General features: G+C 36.0%; 1 protein-coding gene across 4 annotated transcripts; it reads left to right on the forward strand.

Annotated features, from left to right (window-relative positions):
• Nucleotides 1–496: 496 nt before the first annotated feature.
• Nucleotides 497–21,187, forward strand: LOC101221207 (phospholipase SGR2). 4 transcript variants are annotated; one of them, XM_004138780.3, is made up of 21 exons: nt 504–1,399; nt 1,804–1,904; nt 4,452–4,646; nt 5,221–5,376; nt 5,622–5,693; nt 5,789–5,941; nt 6,574–6,624; nt 7,050–7,220; nt 7,592–7,741; nt 13,895–13,960; nt 14,058–14,573; nt 14,756–14,834; nt 14,920–15,041; nt 15,159–15,231; nt 16,225–16,327; nt 16,818–16,911; nt 17,003–17,065; nt 18,361–18,409; nt 18,859–18,962; nt 20,005–20,051; nt 20,577–21,187. In XM_004138780.3, exons 1-21 carry the CDS (start codon nt 1,156–1,158, stop codon nt 20,803–20,805), a joined length of 2,838 nt encoding a protein of 945 aa, XP_004138828.1. In that variant the 5' UTR covers nt 504–1,155; the 3' UTR covers nt 20,806–21,187. The 4 variants fall into 4 exon arrangements, 3 of the variants coding, with proteins under 3 accessions (XP_031736933.1, XP_004138828.1, XP_011649881.1); XM_031881073.1 differs by lacking the exon at nt 20,005–20,051 and having other exon boundaries at nt 499–1,399; nt 20,577–20,675; XM_011651579.2 differs by lacking the exon at nt 1,804–1,904 and having other exon boundaries at nt 505–1,399; nt 20,577–20,885.
• The last annotated feature ends 63 nt before the right edge of the window (nt 21,188–21,250 follow it).

The raw sequence follows: 21,250 nt of genomic DNA on the forward strand, positions 1-21,250 counted from the left end.
TCTAAAGCTTCTTGCCCTTTCTCCCAATTACCTAATCAAACACATGCAATAGAAATGGAAAACTAAAACAAAATAGAGAAATTAAATGATATAAATGAAAACATTACCCTTGAGATACCATGTGTAAATTATACCCATATGTTCACCTTCTAAAGCTATAAGTGATTGGCCACAAACGAGAGGAATGAAATGGATGGAAGATAAATAAGTGATAATTCTTTTAAGTACCGGTCCTTTGTAAGCAGTCTAGAAACAAAATGATACTTTAACCTAGGTCTACGTACAATAGAAGACCACTTTCAAGTTAACGTGAGATTTTAACCATTTTTAATTTGCGCTCTGGAAAATGGACGATTGTTCCACAAATCCATTTAATACATACACATCTCATTGTCACCAAATATACATATAAGAAATGAAAGTTATTTGGAAAAAGAAAAATTGACCAATAATTTGTTAGATGCCTAAATATAAGTTCTACCCAAGTTTATGCTAAATAAAAGTAAGAGGTGCTGCCCCAGATGTATGTTATTGTCCTAAACTAAGTTCTCACGACAGGGAGGGCCAGAAATTTTGCCCACGAAAGAGCCAAACCACTACAGAACAAAAATAATTGGAACATTTTTCAAAATTTTAACCACCGCACCGCTGCAGTTCCGTCTCTTCACCGCCAGTCACCGTACCAGAAGTCACCGCCACACTTCTTCCCATCGAAGCTCTTCCACGATTCTTCTGGATCGATTGAACATGCAGGGGCAATGATCTTCTTAATGGCTATTGATTCACGTATTTGCCAGGACCCATCTGGAACTAGACGTCGTCTCCTTTCTACATTCTGTTTGATGAAGCGAAGTTCTTAAACCACACGCACCAGGCAAGCTCCGTTTCGCAATTCCAAATTTCTCTGCAGGAAGGCGTGTGTGGTACTTCAATTGGGTGCCTTCTGTGTCTGCTTTTCTTATTTGTTACGTTATGTGGTTCTGTATCTGGGTTATCGGAGGATCCAGCTGAGTTTTGGATTCGGGTCATAGTCGATGATTATTTTGACGGAAGAAATCTAGCTCAATCCTCTGAGTTAACCTGCCCTGTAATTGCTTCGGAACCTCTTTCTTAGTAATAGGTTCCGAGGCAAAAATTGTTCTATCAGACGCAGGAATGGATGTAAATAGTTCGAAAGATATGGGTGGTGATGACATGTTGATTTCAGCAGCTATAGGTTCTATTGAAGTTCCAGAAGCGTCCCCTGATTCACTAAAAAACACGCCATCTAACATTGCAAAATTGGAGGATGTGATTGAGCACTGCGTAGGTAGGCAGAAGTATCTTGCACAGACGAGGAGTCCTTCCGATGGCGGTGATGTCCGCTGGTATTTCTGTAAAGTACCTTTGCTTGGGAATGGTGAGTGCTTTTCATTTTCTTCATCTTCAGTGATACCTTTTCGAATGCGACCTTTGGACGAGAAACATTGTAGAAAACCAAGATGATAACAATTGGGACAAAGTTTTTAGGTTTAGACTCAGAATCGAGTAAACTAAGAAACCTACTTTAGGAAGGCATTAAGAATTTCTATCCAGCCATCGATGTATTTATCTTGTTTATCTTTCCTTTTTGGAATAATTAGAGTGTACTTATTTAGTTACTTTATATTATTCTTATAAAGGTTTTCCCCCATACTTTTTATCTTTGTGTTTTTGTTGTAATATAGTTGATGTTCTCATTAAAAGTAGGAGTCTGCTCGGAGATTTTGAATCAAAGGGCTTTTCAAACCTTTTGATGATTTTCTGCTGCTTATGTTTCGACAGAGCTAGCTGCGTCTGTTCCTAAGACTGAAATTGTAGGGAAGGGTGACTATTTTCGATTTGGCATGAGGGATTCTCTTGCAATAGAGGCATCTTTCTTGCAGGTGTATTTTTCAACCTCTTGCGTAGTTAGTTAATGCTTATATGTTCACCCATATTTCATGAATTGCTTGTAGTGAACCATCTTAGAGTTGCCTTCTATTCTACAATATCTTTAACTCATTATATTGACCGTCCACTCACCTGCATGTGTATGGAATTCATTTTTGACTGCTAATTGTAGTTTTAATTAAGCAAAGGGTGGAGAATTCCATGATGTAAATATACAACACAGTGTAACCAACTTATCATTACCTCTTTGCCACTTGTTCTCGTCTCGTTGTGGTTTGTAGTGCTGGATGCTTTTGAGTGGTGGTTATATGATGTGATGTTATATTTGCCTTCATCCATAAGCTTAAGTTTGTGGGTCAGATGATTTAAGATGGTATCAAAGCATTGGTTCAGGGAGGTCTTGTGTTCAAGTCCTTATAATGTTATTTTCTCCCCAATTATATTGATTTCCACTTGTTGGGTCTTTTTTGTATTTCAAGCCCACATGCGAGGGGAATGTTAATATGATACTAAATTGGCCTTCACCCATAAGCTTAAGCTTTTGGGTAAATTTGTGATTTAAGGAGGGTCATGCCTTGTAAGATGTAATTTTCAGGACCCCTTCCTCCAATTTTGATGGTTTAGTGGATTTAATTGTATTTCATCCTATTTACTAGTGCAAAGGGATTTGATATCTTGATGATTACAGTTTTACTACGTTAATTTCCTGTTGGAAAACTTTATTATAATGCGGCTTTTGGTGTTTTTGGAAGTTTTTCTCCTCATTTCATTCTTCAACAAAACTGTTTCCCTTTCATATAATATACATATATACATATAAGACTGCTATGGCAGAGATAAAAGAGTTTGGATCTCAATGGAGGATGCTTCTGGGACCATCCATGGGTCTCCACTTTTGGTCGTTGAGTTGGATGATAGGTTTGTTTGGTTTTTGCGTCTAAAAAACTAACAGTTTAGTTCCTGACCACCAATAAAAAGTTATATAAGATCTCTGGACTGATGTTCAGTTTATTAAAGAGGTATCCAAATTTCGAACTCAGAGACTATTTCTGTTTTGGACACACGAAAGAGATAAGAAACAAAATGAGAGGAAGAGACTTTACAATGGTGACACCAGTGGAGGAGAAGGAAAGGAAAAAGAAGGATAGGGGAAGAAAGAGAGAGAAATGTCACATGAGCTTAAAAAATTAGTTTAATTTTCCAACTGCCAATTATGTTAACAAATCTAGTCAGTAAGTTAATTGCCAAATCATCTTTTCGTCAGTTAACTAACAGTCTAAAGACTTTTGAAAGCCTATTTCTATAGGTCAGAGACTAAGCTGTTAAATTTTGAAACTTATGGGCCAAATAAAAATCTATACTCAAACTCAGGCATTAAATATGTATTACTTATGATTCTAGAAAAGTGGACAAACTTTTGTACCTTAGCATTGAGGAAACTGAATGCTGAATGGTAAGATTCAAAAGACAACTTTTGGTTGCCTACTATCTCCAAATTGGGTGTTATTTGTAAAAACCACGATGAGAAGAACCAACACCATCTCTTCTTTCACTGTTCCTTTGTCTACTCTTTTTGGAACTAGATTTTTCTGCATCGTTCCAATTTCGTTGGATGATCTCAAAGGGCTTAGATTTATCATTTCAATTATGGACTTAGATTTTGAATAAGTTTTTAAGTGTTCTCTTTCTCCTTTCAACTCGAATAATTGAGTGTGCAAGAATTTAGATTCTAGTGGGCTCTTTTTGAGAGAGCATTTAAGTTTTGCTTTCTATTTAGCTTTCTATTTAGCTTTCTACTGATGGTATTATCTTTGAGGGGCTTTGATTAGCTCATTGTTTTTCTGTTTGAGTTTGTTTTTAGGTTGCCATCATATTTATGTTGCCCGAGTATGGTCTTTGTTTTAGTTTTAGTTTGTATTTTCCCTTAGTTTTTTTTGCTCCTTTTGCTCTTAGTATAATACTCTTGTACTTTGAGCTTTAGTCTCATTTATTATCATTAATAATGAGGCCGGTTTTCAATTTTTTTAAAAAAGTTTAACATGGCACACTCATTATTTCATTTGAAGTAATGGTGGGGGCATATATGATGTCTGTCTCCCACCTTGGTATATTATGTGTCAAGGCCATGCTGAATCCCTTGCTCATTTGCTTATGCATTGTTTTTTTCATCCCGTTTCTGGCATATTATTTTGGATGTTTTTGGTTGGTGCTTCGCCTGTTCTAAATATATATTTGAAATCCTTGTTTCTCTTTTGGTGGGACGCCCTTTTGCTGGCACAAAGAAAGCGGCGTGGTTGGCTATTTCTTCAAGCTTTCTTCTAGACTTTGTAGGGCGAGCATATTATGTTCTGAGATGCTTACCATGTTTCTTGAAACTTCGATCATTTTAATAAGTTGTTGTTTCTTTTCACATATGTTTCTTGGCTAACTATTTATGCATACATGATGGTTTGTTTTGTCTACTTCTTTAATTGAACTTTAATTGAAGTAAATGGAAAAGATGTTCAAATATCATTTACATTTTCTGGATTTGAATATAGAGAGAGGAAGAACTACTTTCTATTTGGTGGAAAGAGTATGCAGAATGTAGCGAAGGGCCAAAAGAAAGAGCTGGCTCTAGTCTGAGGCCTGATAAACAAAGAAATGAATCTACTTCAGATGTTGCTAAGTTAGTCAATTTATATGACGTTGAAGAAGAGCGGGTTGGTGTCCCTGTCAAAGGTGGACTCTATGAGGTAAATCTGGTGTGATCTTTAATTTAAATAATTTTCTCCTTATAATGCTAGCATCTTCTTTTTATTCTGTCCAATTGGTTGCTAAACGTGACATGGTTAAGCAGTAAGAAAAATTAGATAGCTTCTGTATGAAAATCATTTATTGTTTCTAAAGGAAGTGCATTTTTTCTCTTGGAGTGGATCATAATGAAAAAAATTGTTTAAATTTAAAGGTTGGAAGATGTAAATTATGTTATTTAATCTGGTTGATGGGCTTATCAAAATGGGAGAATAAAGATGAAACTGAGTTCCTAAATGTCAACCTTTCATAAGCAATTGAGATATCAGTATCACTAATTAATTTTTGCCTTTTGGATATACTCATTCTAAAGATTTGGATAGTGTGGTCCACTTTATAACTGCTTTCTGGATGGATTGGATTCCTTTAGTTTTAGATTGAACCGATTTAGTATGTCTTTTTTCTTCTATTAGAAGCACGAGCATTACAAAAGATAAACATCTTCTGAAATTGCGTCTTTTATTTTCTTTGTTTAATTTACAAATACTTGCAACTGAAGTCATATTATATATGCAGGTAGATTTAGTGAAGAGACATTGTTTTCCTGTTTATTGGAATGCAGAAAATCGTCGGGTGATGAGAGGCCATTGGTTTGCTCGTAAAGGAGGTCTTGACTGGCTTCCACTTCGGGAGGATGTTGCCGAACAGTTAGAAATTGCCTATCGTAGTCGGGTTTGTTTTTTGTTTCTTTCTTCTCAAATCGATGATCGTCTTTTATATTTTATCCATTCTCTCAGTTGTTTGAAAATTCTGTATGCAAAGCATCTCAAAGTTTTCATGATGAAGGAACTGCTTCCATGTGAAATGTTTTCAGTTTTTGCTGTGTAGTTTCTAGTTTATCTTCATTTATAAACTTGCATTTTTTTAAAAATTTCTTAATGATTAGCAAGGAATGAGTAAATATGATTTTGGTCTAGGTGTGGCGCCGGAGAACATTTCAGCCGTCTGGACTTTTTGCATCCCGGGTTGATTTACAAGGATTTACCCCAGTATGTAAATTATTTTTTAGTATGGAGACTTATCTTGTTGTCTCATTTTTACTTGAAATTTAGGAACATGATTTATCCTGGAATTCCTAATGTAGGGACTTCATGCTCTTTTCACTGGGGAAGATGATACTTGGGAGGCCTGGCTGAATGTTGATGCTTCTGGTTTTTCTAGTGTTATTAGCTTGGGTGGCAATGGAATTAAGTTAAGGCGCGGCTATTCCCCGTCTAATTCCCCCAAACCCACCCAGGTTTGCATTTCTTTCTTTCTCATAGAAGTTGGTATAGTTTTACCACTGCCTTAATATTTCACCCCCTTCTGATGTGAAAATTTAATTCACAAGAAAAATGGAGGATTCTGCATCCTATGGGATATGGGGAAAAACTACCATTTTGATTACAACCTTAGCTATAACGTTGTTAGATTAAATGTTGGTACTTTCCTTGACATTTTGAAGCTCACTAAAATGTGCTTCTGTCCATCTTTTCTTTATCTTCTTAAATGGTGTGGTTTCTTTCCACCTATACTCTAGTGTATTTTGTTTCCCATTGAAGACATTTCTCACTTTGATCCATACACTTGAAAAACATTAAAGATGGGCCTTCCCCATAGAACAATACCTAAATTTCTTCTTAAACATGCAAAATAACTAGCTGTGAAGCAAGAGCCAAGATTGAACGATAACAAATTGGGCTGAATGCTGAATGAAATTGTGGTTCCTTTGAAGACAGAAAAGAGTTAGGTTTACTCCAAGTTGGAGGAAAGTGAAGAACATTCTATCCTCCTCTTCTATCTTATTCTTTTATTCTTCTTTTTGTATAATTTTTTCCCTTCTTTTATAGTCAATGTATCTCCCTAAAATGTTTATTTCTAATTTTCAAGGATGATTTGCGTCAGCAAAGGGAAGAAGAAATGGATGATTACTGTTCACAGGTATGTCTCCTATCATTGAGTTTGTTGTATCCATGTTATGTCCTCAGAAATTTAGGTTATGTCATCACGATTCTTTCATGTATGTGTCCTACGAATCTTTTGTTTTTTTTTCTTCTATTATGACATCCCTAGTAATTTAATATCAATTATTTTCAAATTATTGGTAAGCTATATAGGTAGTTATCCTCTTCATTTTAGTTTCAAAATAATTTAGTAAAATATGGTAGCTGAAAGTTTTTTCTCATTCTTACAAACTTTATTGTGATTGATTTCTTCTTCCTCTTTTTTTTTTCCTCTCAAGTTCTTCTTTGCATCCCCTTTCAATTTGTACATGTGATTATGTTTTTAGACTACATAATCACATTTGTTTATATGTAAATCATACATCATGGAAGCCACATTATTCACTGAGGTTATTCCTCTAGGTTCCTGTTCGACATCTTGTGTTTATGGTTCATGGTATTGGTCAAAGGTTGGAGAAATCTAATCTAGTTGACGACGTTGGGAATTTTCGGCTTATTACATCCAGTCTTGGAGAGCGGCACCTCACTTTACACCAACGTAGCACTCAAAGAGTCCTCTTTATCCCCTGCCAGGTAGCTTTGGAACCCTTTTTTCTTGCCCTACATTTGTGTGCAAGTTTTTTGTACTTCAGTTTTGTTTTGATGACCTTTCTTTTCTCATCTTGCCCTTTGTTTTTTATATTCTGTAATGACATTTGTTATTGTGACACAACATTTTATCATCCCCTTGTTTACGTTTAGACATGATAATATTAGGGTCTGATACTAAGCTTTGTGCCTTTTTGGTTTCCATCATACTAGTTTTTCTTGGTTAATTTCATTAAGTGTAACTTCTCTATGAACCTCTCTGTTTGCTTCTCATTCTTTTTTGTTTCCTGGAATATTCTGTTTTTCACCTTAGTGATCTCTATTTTTATGCTATTTTCCGTTTACATTTTTTTCAGTGGAGGAAGGGTCTGAAGCTTAGTGGTGAAGCTGCTGTTGAAAAAATTACTTTAGATGGAGTGAAGGGTTTGCGTGTCATGTTGGGTGCGACTGCTCATGATGTTTTATATTACATGAGCCCCATATATTGTCAGGACATCATCAACTCGGTAGTGCACGGTTTATTTAGATTGCTAACTTTCATTTTATCTATACTTGTTCTCCCCTATTGATGGGTTAACTGACATGTGATTTGTTAGTTCTGTTATTTCTTTACAGTATGTATTATTTTTCTGCAATTGATACATATGATCAAAGGAGGGTGAAACCTTCTTTGTGAACTCTGTCCTCTTATTGTGCACTAATATGTTAGCGTTGATGAAATCTATAGCCGCCATGTTATAAAAAGGATGGTGCTAAAAGAGTTAGTATCTCATTGCATAACTCATTAGCTGCCACTCTATTAATCTTATTACATGGCTTTATAAAATTCTGATCAGACACCAAGGTTAGTTGGATTACAAGGTTTCATCGCCTCCAATTACTGCACAGGAATCAACTTTTGGTGGTGGAAGGAAAATCATAAATTCTTGCGTTATAAGCAGCGAAGTCACTGTGATAAGTGGAACTGGAAAAATAAAGGGTGTTTCTATTAATCTTGGTCTGGAAAAGACCTTCGGCCTCCATGATACTGTTCTTGAAACTGGCTAGGGTGTTTTGGTTCTCGCCAGAGAAGGGGTTCATGTTTTTATCTCTATGTCCAATTACGCAAATCTCATAAATGGTAAGCCTAAACCCAAATTTCGAGCTCGTAGATGTATTATTCAAGGAGTATGTCTCTCCTTTCTCTTTACTCATTCTAGTGGATTGCCTTACAGACTTCTCCTTCGACGGTTTGATCTGGAGTGAGTTGGAAGTTCTAAAATGAAGTGAACAATCATTTTTAGTTTTTAGATGACACTAAGAAATTTTGGAAATGGCAAATTTATTTGTCTCCTTAACAACGTAGATTGCTTAATAAAGTAGAGGTATTGATTCTGATGCCATGATTTGGGTTGTTAATCTTAAGTGGATGTTTTCCCTCTAATACTACCTTTGCCTTCATCTCGTTCGAAAGTCTAAGATCCAATCCTTTTGTCCCTATTATTCACATAATATCCCTGTGTAAACGTAAACAATGAGGTTGGAAAAACTCCATTTTCTATACGGTTGGAAGATTTTAAACGTTCAAGTCTCTCTCTCTTACCTTCTTATAAAAAAAAAAGTCTCTCTCTCTTACCTCCTCACATAATCTATGCATACTTTTCTCATGCTAAAGAAAGTGGCTCTCTCCGTTGAAGTCATTAGTAGGTGATTCTATTGGGGAAGATATAGAAATGAAGCAGCATCTAATTTAGTTTGTTGGGGAAAAGTAATCTTTCTACTCTCACAGGACTCCTGGACATTGGTAACATTGGATCACAAAGTTGTTCTGTTCTTCCATCTGGTCCTGGATATGCGTAGAGGGGCAACTAGCCTCTCCTCCATACTTTTGGTTGGGAATCCGAAGATGTTGATGTGGAAAAAGTGTGCCATGTGGCTGGTGAAGATGAGAGTCCTTAGTTGAGGCACTTCAGGAAGAGGGGGCAGCGTTGTAAGTTGTGCCCCCCTCCCCCTCCCCCTCCCTCCTCACAATTGTTGATCCCTTGTGCATTTTGGTGATACTCTTCAAATTTGTTGTTCTTTACTCTACAGAAGAGAGCAGTCCCCTTTCACTTCTATGCTGTTAGTCAAAAGAAGGGGTTTCTTAATATGGGGAGTATGATGGTGGACGCTCATGTGGCTTAATGGCTCTGAGCTGATAATATCTGATTTCTATGTAGTCTATCGTGAAGAAGCAGCTTAAGAAAAATAACTCAAACCTGAGAAAAGAAGGAAATTCCTCTGTAGGCAGAAGGTTGATTTAATTTTCTACGAAGCTCCGTAAATAATTCTTTTCGGAAGTAGAAACATTTCATTGATAGAATGATTTAGATGGCAGAGCCCAAACACCAAAAGGGAGAATACAGAAAATAATGCCAATGAGAGACGAGATAAGAAAGACTTAAAAGCTTAAAGAGGTGCTTATTTATGCACTAGAACAAAGCAGTAGAAATAGCCCAATTCCATAGTCGCATTTTATATTTAATGGAGTGGTGGTGAATCCCCCCAGTTTTATTTGTAGTTAAAAAAAAATAACCCAAGTCCATAAAGTTGTCAAAACTAGAAAAATGGTCTCGGAAGAGGTGCTTGTTCGATCACCCCAAAGAATCCCTGAAAAAGCGCGTATAATAGCCATCCAAAGGGTCTTCTTGTGTCCGGTAATGGAGTGTCTAGTCAACAAAGAAGACAGGCTATTAAACATATTCTGAGAGAAGACCTTCACCCAGCCAAAACCATGCAGAATTTGGACTGATCTTCCTTCCCTCCTGGCATTCGGAAAAGCATACGAGGCTTTGTTGGATGTTATTGGGGAGTCTTATGGTATTTGTTAGAATTAGTGGGCTTGACTCAAGGAAAGATTTACCTTGGTTTTCTTTCCTTTTTTATCTTAAGCTTGTTTTCTGTTTATTTTTCCCCTTTGTATCTTTTGTTCATAAGAGAAAATAATAAGAAAGTCAGATTGTGGTTTTTCATCTGGTAATTGGGTTTTCATGTAACTCGGTGTCTATTTTCTTTTACCGCTTTTAATATGGTATTAGAGCAGGGTAAAGATGAAACCCTAGACATCAATCTTGATGAAATGCAAACTGACCATGAGACAGCCGCCGCTGTCACCTCCGGGCTCCGCCATTGAAAAACTACTCCAACAGCTTCAGAAGCCGCTGGTGAGTGGTTCTGTCTTACCCTTGGAGCCAGCTGCATGCACCCAACCTTTTTGCACATGTGCTGCCGCTGCCTAGTGCGTATGCCCACGCATCACCTTCCAACTCCTCTACCGTTCAGCTGGCCTACTCCCATTTGATTTCCCAAGTCCAACTGCAGTACCCTTTTGGTTAGCTGCACATCCACACCTGCTACTTCCCTCGTTTCACACACCGCTGCCCTCTGATTCTTTACACCAGCTGCACATCCGTGGTACCAGGATCGATAAACTCCATAATAAATAAGGATTTGAAGTCAGTGAATCTTCAGCAGAATCCAAATCAACCAATTTGCCAATGAATTCCAGAAATTTTCATCTTTTCTTGGCTGCAAAGAAGAGAAAATTTGATAGCAGAATTGATTGATGATCATGGTAATCCCACAAAACCCTTCAAGGCAATCGAGGATCTTATATTGGGGTTCTATAGTTCATTATATACTAATGCCTCGGGAATCAGAGCAATCCTGCTTAACCTGCAATGGCCCTAGGTGGACAGAAATCAGAATAGTTTTCTGACAGCCAAGTTCAGAACAGAGAAAATCAGAAAATCTTTAAAATTGTTGGGGAAAAATAAAGCTCCAGGACCTGACGGCTTCACAGCGAAATTTTTATTAAAATTCTGGGACTACTTTAAGGGTAGCTTTGAGAAATTGTTTGAGGATTTTTTCTCAAATAGGAAGCTGAACTCTTGCGTACAGTTTGCCTTATTCAGAAAAAAGAAGATGCTGTCTGTATTCAAGACTTTAGACCAATCAGCTTAACCACGTTAACATATAAGCTTGTTGCTAAGGTGCTAGCTGAATGCCTCAAAAAATCATGCCTAGTGTAATTGCCCCCACACAAAGCACTTTTATCAAAGGAAGGCAAATCTTGGATCCAATTCTTATAGCAAATGAAGTTCTTTGAGAAGAAAGGATGGATTCTAAAATTGGATTTAGAAAAGGCCTTTGATAGAGTAGATTGGGAGTTCCTTGAAAAAATTCTCATGGGAAAGAACTTTGATCCTAGATGGATCACATGGATCATGGGCTGTATTTCTAACCCAAAATAATCAATATTCATTTGGGAGACAGAGGGAGAATCAAAGCCACAAGAGGAATTAGGCAAGGAGGCCCACTTTCACCCTTCATTTTCTTATTAACCAGCAAATTGTCAAGTGCCTTGTTAAATAGGCTATATGAAAAAGGAAAGATTGAAGGTTTCAAGTTGGGGCAAGAGTTTCATCATCTATGTTAGTACCGCTACTTGGGCTTCTCTATCAAGATGTAGTCCCTTTCTCAGCCGGAAAAAAACAGCATTCATGTCTACTGCTTTCAATTCGCTGATGACACATTAATTTTTTGTAAATATGAAGATGGAATGCTGGAATCTCTTAAGAAAAGAATTGAATTCTTTGAGTGGAGTTCCGGGCAGAAGATCAATTGGGAAAAATCTAAGCTTTGTGGTTTAAACATAAAAGAAAGTGAGCTGTTTGAAGAGGCATCAAAGCTGAACTGAAAGCCTCTCATCTCCCACTCTCTTACCTAGGGCTGCCCCTTGGTGGTTATCCTAAGCAAGCTGTTTTTTGGCAGCCGGTAATTGACAAAATTCAAGGAAAATTGGAGAAATGGAAAAGATACAATCTATCAAGAGGAGGTTGCACCACTTTATGCAAGTCAGTTCTTTCCCATATTCCCACATATTATATGTCAATCTTTTTAATTTCCGGTAAAGGTGTCTCAAACAGTAGAGCGTTTATTAAGAAACTTCTGTTGGGAAGGACATTCAGGGAGGAAAATTGAATCATCTAGCTAAATGGGACATGGTGTCCCGAATGCAAGAGGATGGGGGGCTTGGTTTAGGAGGCTTAGAAAACAAAAAACTTGCTCTTCTAGCCAGATGGGGATGGAGATTTTTAATGAAGAAAACTCCCTTTGGGTGCAAGTTATAAAGAGCATTCATGGAGAAAGTCAATTCCTTTATCACACCAAAGGAAGAAATGCTTGTAGCCTTTGCAGCCCGTAGATTAGCATTTCGAGGAGCTGGAATAAAGTGGATTCGCTGGCCAGGTTTAAACTCGGCAGTGGCACGAGAATAGCCTTTTGGCATGATCCTTGGGCTCTGATTTGATTCCATTCAAAGACTCATTTCCAAGGCTGTTTAGACTCTATGAATCCAAATGGGGCGGTTCATGATTTTTGGGATTCTTTTAACAGCATCTTGGTTCTTAAATCTCAGAAGGCAATTAAAGGAGGAAGGAATTGATGATTTCCTAGCTCTTAACGGCATTATCTCAAAAAATCAAACCACGGCAAGTCCAAATAAAAGAGTTTGGAAGTTAGAGTCTAACGGAAAATTTTCAGTTAAACCGTTGGTTAAGCATTGATCCTTAGCTTCCCCCATTGGAAAGCATCTATACTTGGCTATTTGAAGACCAAAAGTACAAGAAGAGTTAACATCACAATTTGGATAATGCTGAATGGGTTATTGAATTGTGCTTCGGTCATGCATTCAAAACTTCCATCTCACATTTTATCTCCAAGTGCTTGCTCTTTATGTTTGCAAGATTCTGAAGATTTACAGCACCTGTTTTTTAGGTGTCCCTGTGCAGAAAAATGTTGGTTTGACCTATTAGGATCCTTCAACATTGATTGGGTCTTTGATGCCAACTTTAAGAAGAACGTTTTGCAGCTCCTAATCGGCACCAATCTAAAGGAGAAATCAAGATTGATATGGATAAATGCTATAAAGGCCATACTTTCAGAAATTTGGTTTGAGCGGAACCAAAGAATATTTCACATTAAAGAATCCAATTCATCAAATCATCTGGAGATAGCTAGAATCAATGCTTCCTCATGGTGTTCCTTATCTAGAGCATTTGAAGCATACTCAATTCAAGACATTAGCCTTAATTGCCAAGCGTTACACGGGTAGTTGTTTTCTTGAGCTTGTAGTTTTATTTGTTTTGGGGGATTTTGTTATATTATCACTCTTTAAGATTGTTGTGTTGTCGTTAGGTAGTTTTGTTTGTCCTTGGTGTGTATCTTGCTTTTATATGTATGGACCCAGTTGTAGGAGCATGGGGTTTGGTTTTTCGTTTTGATCAAATTCGGGATGTAATAAGAGTGCTAAGAGGGTGGCAACCTACGTGAGATGTCTAGGTGCACTTACTCATCTTGTAGGCTTTGTTCTTGTCTCCTCATTGTACTCAAACATTGCTTTGTCTATTCATTTACTTAATGAAGAGTCTTGTTTCCTTTTTCAAAAAAAAAAAAAAAAGAAAGAAAAATACGACAATTGCTGTGACTGCAAGAAACCCTGTGAGTACATTTGAATATGAGGCATACTGTTTACAACTAGAAAGTGATATAATACTGGCTATGTAGCACTGACAGATTTTCATGATATGAAGCTCTGCACTTGGAACTAGGACTAAACGGGTATATTGATTTCTCTTTAGGTGTCTAACCAATTAAATCGACTTTACATGAAGTTTCTTAGAAGGAATCCTGGATATGATGGAAAGGTATGTGGCTCAAAGATTATTTTATTTTTTACCACCAACTTCTGTTAAATTCAATTATATAAATTGGTTATTTTATATATGTTGTATTATTATTTAGGTTTCTATCTATGGACATTCTTTGGGGAGTGTCCTTTCGTATGATATACTCTGCCACCAGGAGAATCCGTCATCTCCTTCTCCACGGGATTTGATCTATGGGGAGCACGCTAGAAGTGAAGGGTTATCGGGGGTGGACAATCAATCCTCTGTGCAGAACTCTTGTTTAGATACGGAGGATAACTGTTCGACTGCAGTTTATGGATGTTCAGATTTTGTACACATTGCTAAAGAGGGTGATGAGAGAAGTATGCACCAAATGCATCTGCATTTGGAAAATCCTTCAGTTGTTGTGGATCCTGTGGCATCACATCCATCTGTGCTCAGTAATAAACATGAAAATCCTTGCAAGGTGGATGAATATGATATCAGGCTTCCTCAAATAAGCAATGAGCTGGAGGAGTTAAATAAAAATGAAAACTGCGACTTAGAGGTTCCTAGTGTGAATAGAATTGGTGAGCTGCAATTTGAGGATTCAAATGATAAAGACGAAGTAATCAAATCCCTGAAAGAAGAGGTCTGTAGACTCAGTATAATGACACACAGATGTTATGTTTTATTTATCCTTATATGCTTGCAACGGACAAGAATGATTATGCATTCACTTGCACGCACATGTCATGTTTTGCTTATTTCTGTATGCTTTCAGCGTGTAACCTCCATTTATAGGATGTCTTATTTGAACTTCTTGTTTGTTAGGTTGATTATCTTAAAATGAAGTTGGCAGAACTTGAGTTGATGTCTGCTAATAGGGATACTGATGAAGGATTGAATGAAGGTCCCTCCTAATTGTTTCACTTATTTGTCTACTTATGGGAAAAACTTGTCCTAATGATATTTTTTTATTTGTGAAATATTATCAGGAAATAAGAAAAGTTTAATAGGTATGTCCAAGGAGCCTGTGTTAGAAGAGGTACCTCTTGAACAAGATGATGGTTCAAAAAGTTTCACTCCTTGTATAAAGTACAAAAAGCTTGCATTTAAGGTACGGCAAGAAGAACAGGATTGACTAGAAAAAATTTCTTTTGACATTTTGATATATGTTCAACGTTACCGTCTGCTGGTTTTTTACTACTTAATTTCAATTTTTTTATCTAATTAGGTTGATACATTTTTTGCTGTTGGATCACCTCTTGGCGTCTTTCTTGCACTTCGTAATATCCGTATTGGAATTGGTAAGGTTGCTTTTATGACATGCTAGGTACATTATAGTCTTTGTGGAAATAATTGTTTTGATCATTAATCAACAATTGTATGTTTAATTTAGTTCGCAAATTTGCATTGATATGAAGGATTTTCAGCTGAAGGGCCATTTAGTTGTTCCTGTAAACTCTTTGTCCGTGTTGAAATGTGTGTTTGATAAGGATAATCTTATTGCATATTTAACATGGGGCAGGATAATCTTATTGCATATTTAATTTAGTTTGCAAAAATTAGGCTCTCCAATTGATTTTATTGAGTGAGTTTTCAGTTTTTAAGAGAGCCGTTGCTTCGGTGATGTTTGGAGATCTTTTTCTTTGTCGTTCTTTGGAGATGGCCTAGTGTTTGTAGAAGAGTTGTTCTGTTTTGATCCTGGTTTCTGTTTCTTTTCTTGTTTTTTTTTTTTTTTTTTGGTAGGAAACAGAGACATATATTAAGAAACAGAAAGAAAGAACAGCCTTTTCTTGTTTTCTCCCATCTCTTCCTACTTTATTTTAGAAAATTCCCCTTTATTTTATTTATTTATTTTTGTTTATTTGGACTTGTTGGGGATGTTTCATTTCCCTTGTTTTGTTTTCTTTTTTATTCTTTTGGAGGTTGTATCTTTGAACATTTAGTTTCTTTTCATCTATCAATGGAAAATTTGTTATAGTTTTTTTTTCTTAAATGAAAAAGGGGTGAGAGCTGCTAGCATTTTGCTTCTTGATATGAGAAGTTGAGAACATAGAAATAGTTATCATGCTAACGAGATCTATTTATAATTGATTAACTTGCTGGACATGAAAAACAATCTTGCATTGCAGAAAATTGACAATTTGTTTTTGGTATTAGTCTAGCAAGTTTCTATTTATTTCGACATGGTATTCAATATGCTCTTTCTGAATCTGGAGCTCAGTTTCTACTCCTAGGCTTTGGTTTATATGCTAAATGATTTTGATGATTCTAAGAACTTGTTTGTTGGTCTTCAGGAAAAGGGCAAGAATATTGGGATGAAGAAAATATAAATGAAGAGATGCCTGCTTGTCGACAAATGTTTAACATTTTCCATCCATTTGATCCTGTAGCATACAGGTCCTTGGAAGCAACCCTTTGTAATGTGCCTGTAGAGAATGCATATTTGACCATTCTAAGTGCTTGATCATTTCTATAACCAGCCACCTTGTGATGTGCTATCTGTTACTTGATCGACATCATTTCTTTTATTTGACCTGTGTTTTTTATTTGACGCCGCTAATTTTTATTTATTGACCTGAAGAAGATACTGTTTTGTTTTTTGGCCAATTCTTGGAGTCATTTGTTATGCAAACCACTTATCCATTGAGCCCAACCACATGCTCTTGGACATTGCGCTCTGTGGATGCATGCCTGGAGCATTTCTTTTTTGTGTTTGGGTTCATTCATAATTTTTTAAAATTGAAATCCTATCTTTATAAAAAATCAATAAAATGTTGTGATTTTCTTGTTTTTAATCAATGCTTATTTTCTAATTTTTCTTGTTGATATGGTAGTAATTAGTATGCTATGGAGAACGTCTAATGGAAGTCTTGTTGAATTTATACAGAGTAGAGCCACTTGTTTGCAAGGAGTGCATGCTTAAACGACCTGTTATTATACCATTTCATAGAGGGGGAAGAAGGTTGCATATTGGATTTCGAGTAAATATCTTCATTTTATTGATATAGTGAATTTCAGTTATTCTTGAACTTGCTTTACTGATTCTGATAAATTTTCCTGTATGCTTTTTAGGAATTTGCCGATAACTTGGCTCTTCGTTCTCAGGCAATGAAGGACAATCTACACACTTTTGGGGTAGGTTGTGTTAGATATTATATTAAATTTATCCTTACCCACTAGTTTAAGCTTTTGAGTCAATTGATGGATGGTACCAGAGCAGGTGGTCTAGGGAGGTTATGTGTTCAAGTCCTTGCAATGTTATTTGACATACATTTTTGTTTGCTTGACACTTCATATTTTAAGCCCGCAAGCTAGGGGTGTTAGATATTATATTAAGTTTACTGTTATCTGCTAGCTTAAGTTCTTGGGTCAATTGGTGATTTAAGAGGTTGCAATGAACCTTTTAAGATTGCATCTTGTGATGCTTGACTTGGTGTTTTTTTCCTTCAAGCCTTTCAATTCATTTTTCTTTTTAAACCTTTCAAATCAATTTTTTAAATCTTTTCATTGTACTATACATGTTACTAGTACACCAGTTGATTTCTCCATATGGTATGGAAGAATACATTCTGACATTTATTTAAATTATTTTTCTTCTATTATTGTTAAAGTCGTACATGGAATTTGCCTTTTGCCTCCCAAGTGCTTTGCTTCTTAGTATTGCATTCTAAGAAGATTCTAATGGCCTTGGGTGGAATTCCTTTTAAGGGTATTGTCATCCTAAATGCACAAAAAAATAAAAAAGAAAGAAAGAAAGAACGAATATAGAAATTAGTTGCTGAATTTATTTATTTATTTGCTTTTTTAACTGCATTAATATAAAATGGTTAATTTTAAATTTCTTATGGAGTAACTTGTGCAATGGCGTCATTCACGAGTCTAATCTAACTTTATACAATTAATTAGTTTATAATATGATTTTTAGATTCTATAAATAAAAACCTAAATTTGATTTTACAAATTGTATTCTTATAGTTATTAAGTAAGGGACGTATGTATGTAAATTTTATGAGAATTCGGACTTCCATTAACAAAATTGAAACAAACATGACCGTAGCAAAAAGAAAGCCACAAAAAAATTTACATAAAATATTAAGCTGCAAAAGTAAGATTAATATTTTTATACTCACTGCTCTAAAGGTTGTGCATGTATCCACAGATCCTTTATGTTGGTATTTTTATCTTAATGGTTGTGATTAATATGACCACCCCTTATTTTTCTTTTAGATTTTTTATTTCCGAGCCTGCCTACCTCTTTATGATTTAACAGGTTAACGGGTGCCAATTTGTGTGCTCTTATTTGCATGTGATTATGATCTAGCCTTAACTTTAGCTTGGTTTTGGTTCTTTCTAAGAGCTTTGTTGAAATAGAATTTCATTTCGAAAAATATGTGTTCGGTTTTGGGTTAATGTAAGACATTATTTGACAGGTGAAAGTACTCACAGTTTGCCAATCTAAAAAAGCAGATGATCTAGAAGGTAATATATAAATTTATTTCATGGCATTACATGTAATAATACATAGTTGAATGCATGCAACCATTTTGACGAGAGAGCCAATATTGCTTTCAAGTTCAACTATTCGCTAATTGAGCTCTGAACTGAGAGTTCTTTCCTGCCACCACCAGTAGCTCCATTTGGATAATCAGGTTGAATTCTTTTATGAACAGCCGTTTGCAGCTTTCTTTCATAACAGAGTGGAGCCTCTTACTATATGGAACTGGTGCCAAGCAGGATGTCTTTGATAATTTTTCTTTTTTTGAAACGGAGACAAACTTCTATACTAAATATGAGACAGCTTTTTTCAGTTTTGTTGTTATTTGTCGCCATCTTTTAGATTGTCCTCCTTCCTCTCCATACGTTTGTTTGTAAATAAATTAGATGAGATCTCTCTCTCTTTCTTTAATTTTTTTCTGCACCTATTGTAGAAGGAGCGGAAGATTTTCAAGAAGGAGAACTGAAGTCTTATGGTGTTGCAATGATGGAGAGATTGACAGGAAGGGAAGAAGGCCGGATTGATCACATGCTTCAAGTATGGATTTCTTGTTACCATACGATCTTAAGATGCTGAATTTTCCATCAAATCCATTGTTTGCTCTCATGTAATACATGATTCAAAATTTGGAAATCTATACCATTGTTAGTCTTTCGATGAGAAACCAAAATTGAGAAAGTATCAAGGCATGGAGGAGCTAGCATAGGTATCACAACTTGAAGCATTTTGGATTTTTTTTAAAAAAATAAACAATATGATAACTTGAAGCATTTTTCCAAATTAGTAAATATATAATTGTAATTAGCCTAAACCGGAGCAACCAACATTAGTCTCTAATCCTCCCGATATGCTTTTTATCCAAACCACCTTAAAAAATTGAAATAGTTTTTGTAGTTCCTCATTTTTTTATTATTTGTTTTTGTAATTACAGTTATAACTCCTTGTCCCACCAAACTGAAAGACTTGTATGTAGTGTCCTAGGTGTTGTACATTTCACTTCAATGAAAATGCTCTCTTAAAGAAAGGTTTTACTCCGGAAGAAAGGGCCAGATGTGAAGATATATGATCAAAACTCCGTAACCATGATAAGAAGTGCACAAACCTGAATTGGCATATAGCCGAGTATCATGTTGTTCCTTCTTTGTCTAAAGAGTCACACCACACATTATGGACTGCCTTTCTTGTTGGTTTTTTTGGAATATTTGGTTTGAGAAAAATTGGAGGGTTTTAGGAGGTGATTTGATCAGGCTAAGACAGTTCGTTTTTGGATATGTTACCAAAGGGATTTGTTTTTGTTATCTGTTATTTGTTTTTAGTTTGAATCAATGCCATTAATAGGTAGAGCTTTTTATTGAGTTTTTTTATTGATTCAGCCTCATATTTTCTCTGCTACCCTGGGTTTGGGTTAGCAGTAGTATTTTTTCCCCATATTGTCTGGTTGTCTATCCTCTCATTTGCTATGTGAAATAATACATACGTTGTTCCCAGCTTGGATTGTTTTTCTGACATTGTTGTCCTCCATGATGAGAGGACAACTCTTGTGCTGATCTTTCTTTAATCAAAACTCGTTGACGTGCAGGATAAAACATTTGAGCATCCATATCTGCAAGCCCTTAAATCCCATACGTGAGTTTTATGTATTCTTTAATCAAGTAGAAATAACGCTCCCTGCCCTCTATCCACCATGCATTAAACAATATTTTCCCTGAAAAGTCCCATACGTTGTTTTTTTTCCATACGTTTCCAAAAAAAGTTTGGGTTCTGCTACTGCATCGCCTGTGTAGACAAGTGTCTTGGTAAATGTGGTTATATTTAGCTTTTAGTTTGTTAACTTTTAATCATATTAATAGCGAATAAGCTGTAGGTCTTCTTGTATGCAACAACAGAAGTTGTGTACTAAGACCGGTAAAAAAAATTGTATTGATGTACGATCACTAATGTATGTACCGTATTATCTGCTGTCTGATAGTTTTTAATTTTTACAGTTCGTCTGACACCCCAGCAAGAATTTTGTGGATACTATCAATCATAATAAAATCAATTTGTTGTCATTTGTGCATGACATATTTTTATAACTCTATTTCGAGTGGGAGGATAGTGTATTGTTAAATAGCTGTTTCACGTTCTAACTGGTTTGATTTTGGAATGTAGAAACTACTGGAGGGATCATGACACTGCTCTTTTCATATTGAAACACTTATATCGAGATATACCTGAAGATCCTGATACACCTCCAGAATATTCTGAACCCAATTCAAAAGACTGTTGGTACAATAAAAAAGAGACTATTGAAGAGGAGGTTTCTTTAACATTTTCGGACAAGGCGTTGGTTCGGAGCTTCTCGAGGAAGGCAAAGAAAATGATGAAGCATCAAAGATAGACATTGAGTGCAACAAAAGGCAATGTCATCTTCTATATGGCCTTGTGACAGCTACAACTTCCAAGGTTAAGCAAACTTGATCCTGAAGGTGAACATTCAGGATCGGTATGTCAGAATGAATATGCAAATTCCCCCACTTGAAAAATGGGAATGATTTGTGGTCACTGAAATCAAATCTTCTCTCCATTTCTTCTTTGTACATATGAAGAGAACAGACGTGAATGTAATAATTCAGCTCAAAACATGAAACATGTAAATTAGGACCGAATTCTCTCTCCATTTCTTCTCTGTACATATGAAGAGAAAACAGATATGAATGTAAAATTTCAGATCAAAACATGAAACATGTAAATTATAAATACGTGTAAATTTTTAGTTAAAAGTAAAAGCTTGATGTGAGCTTAAATGCGACGGACTTGTAAGCAGACAGAAGCTTTCTCGGCCA

This window comes from Cucumis sativus, chromosome 2 (assembly GCF_000004075.3).
Source record: "Cucumis sativus cultivar 9930 chromosome 2, Cucumber_9930_V3, whole genome shotgun sequence".
In the NCBI taxonomy this organism is placed as follows: domain Eukaryota; kingdom Viridiplantae; phylum Streptophyta; class Magnoliopsida; order Cucurbitales; family Cucurbitaceae; genus Cucumis; species Cucumis sativus.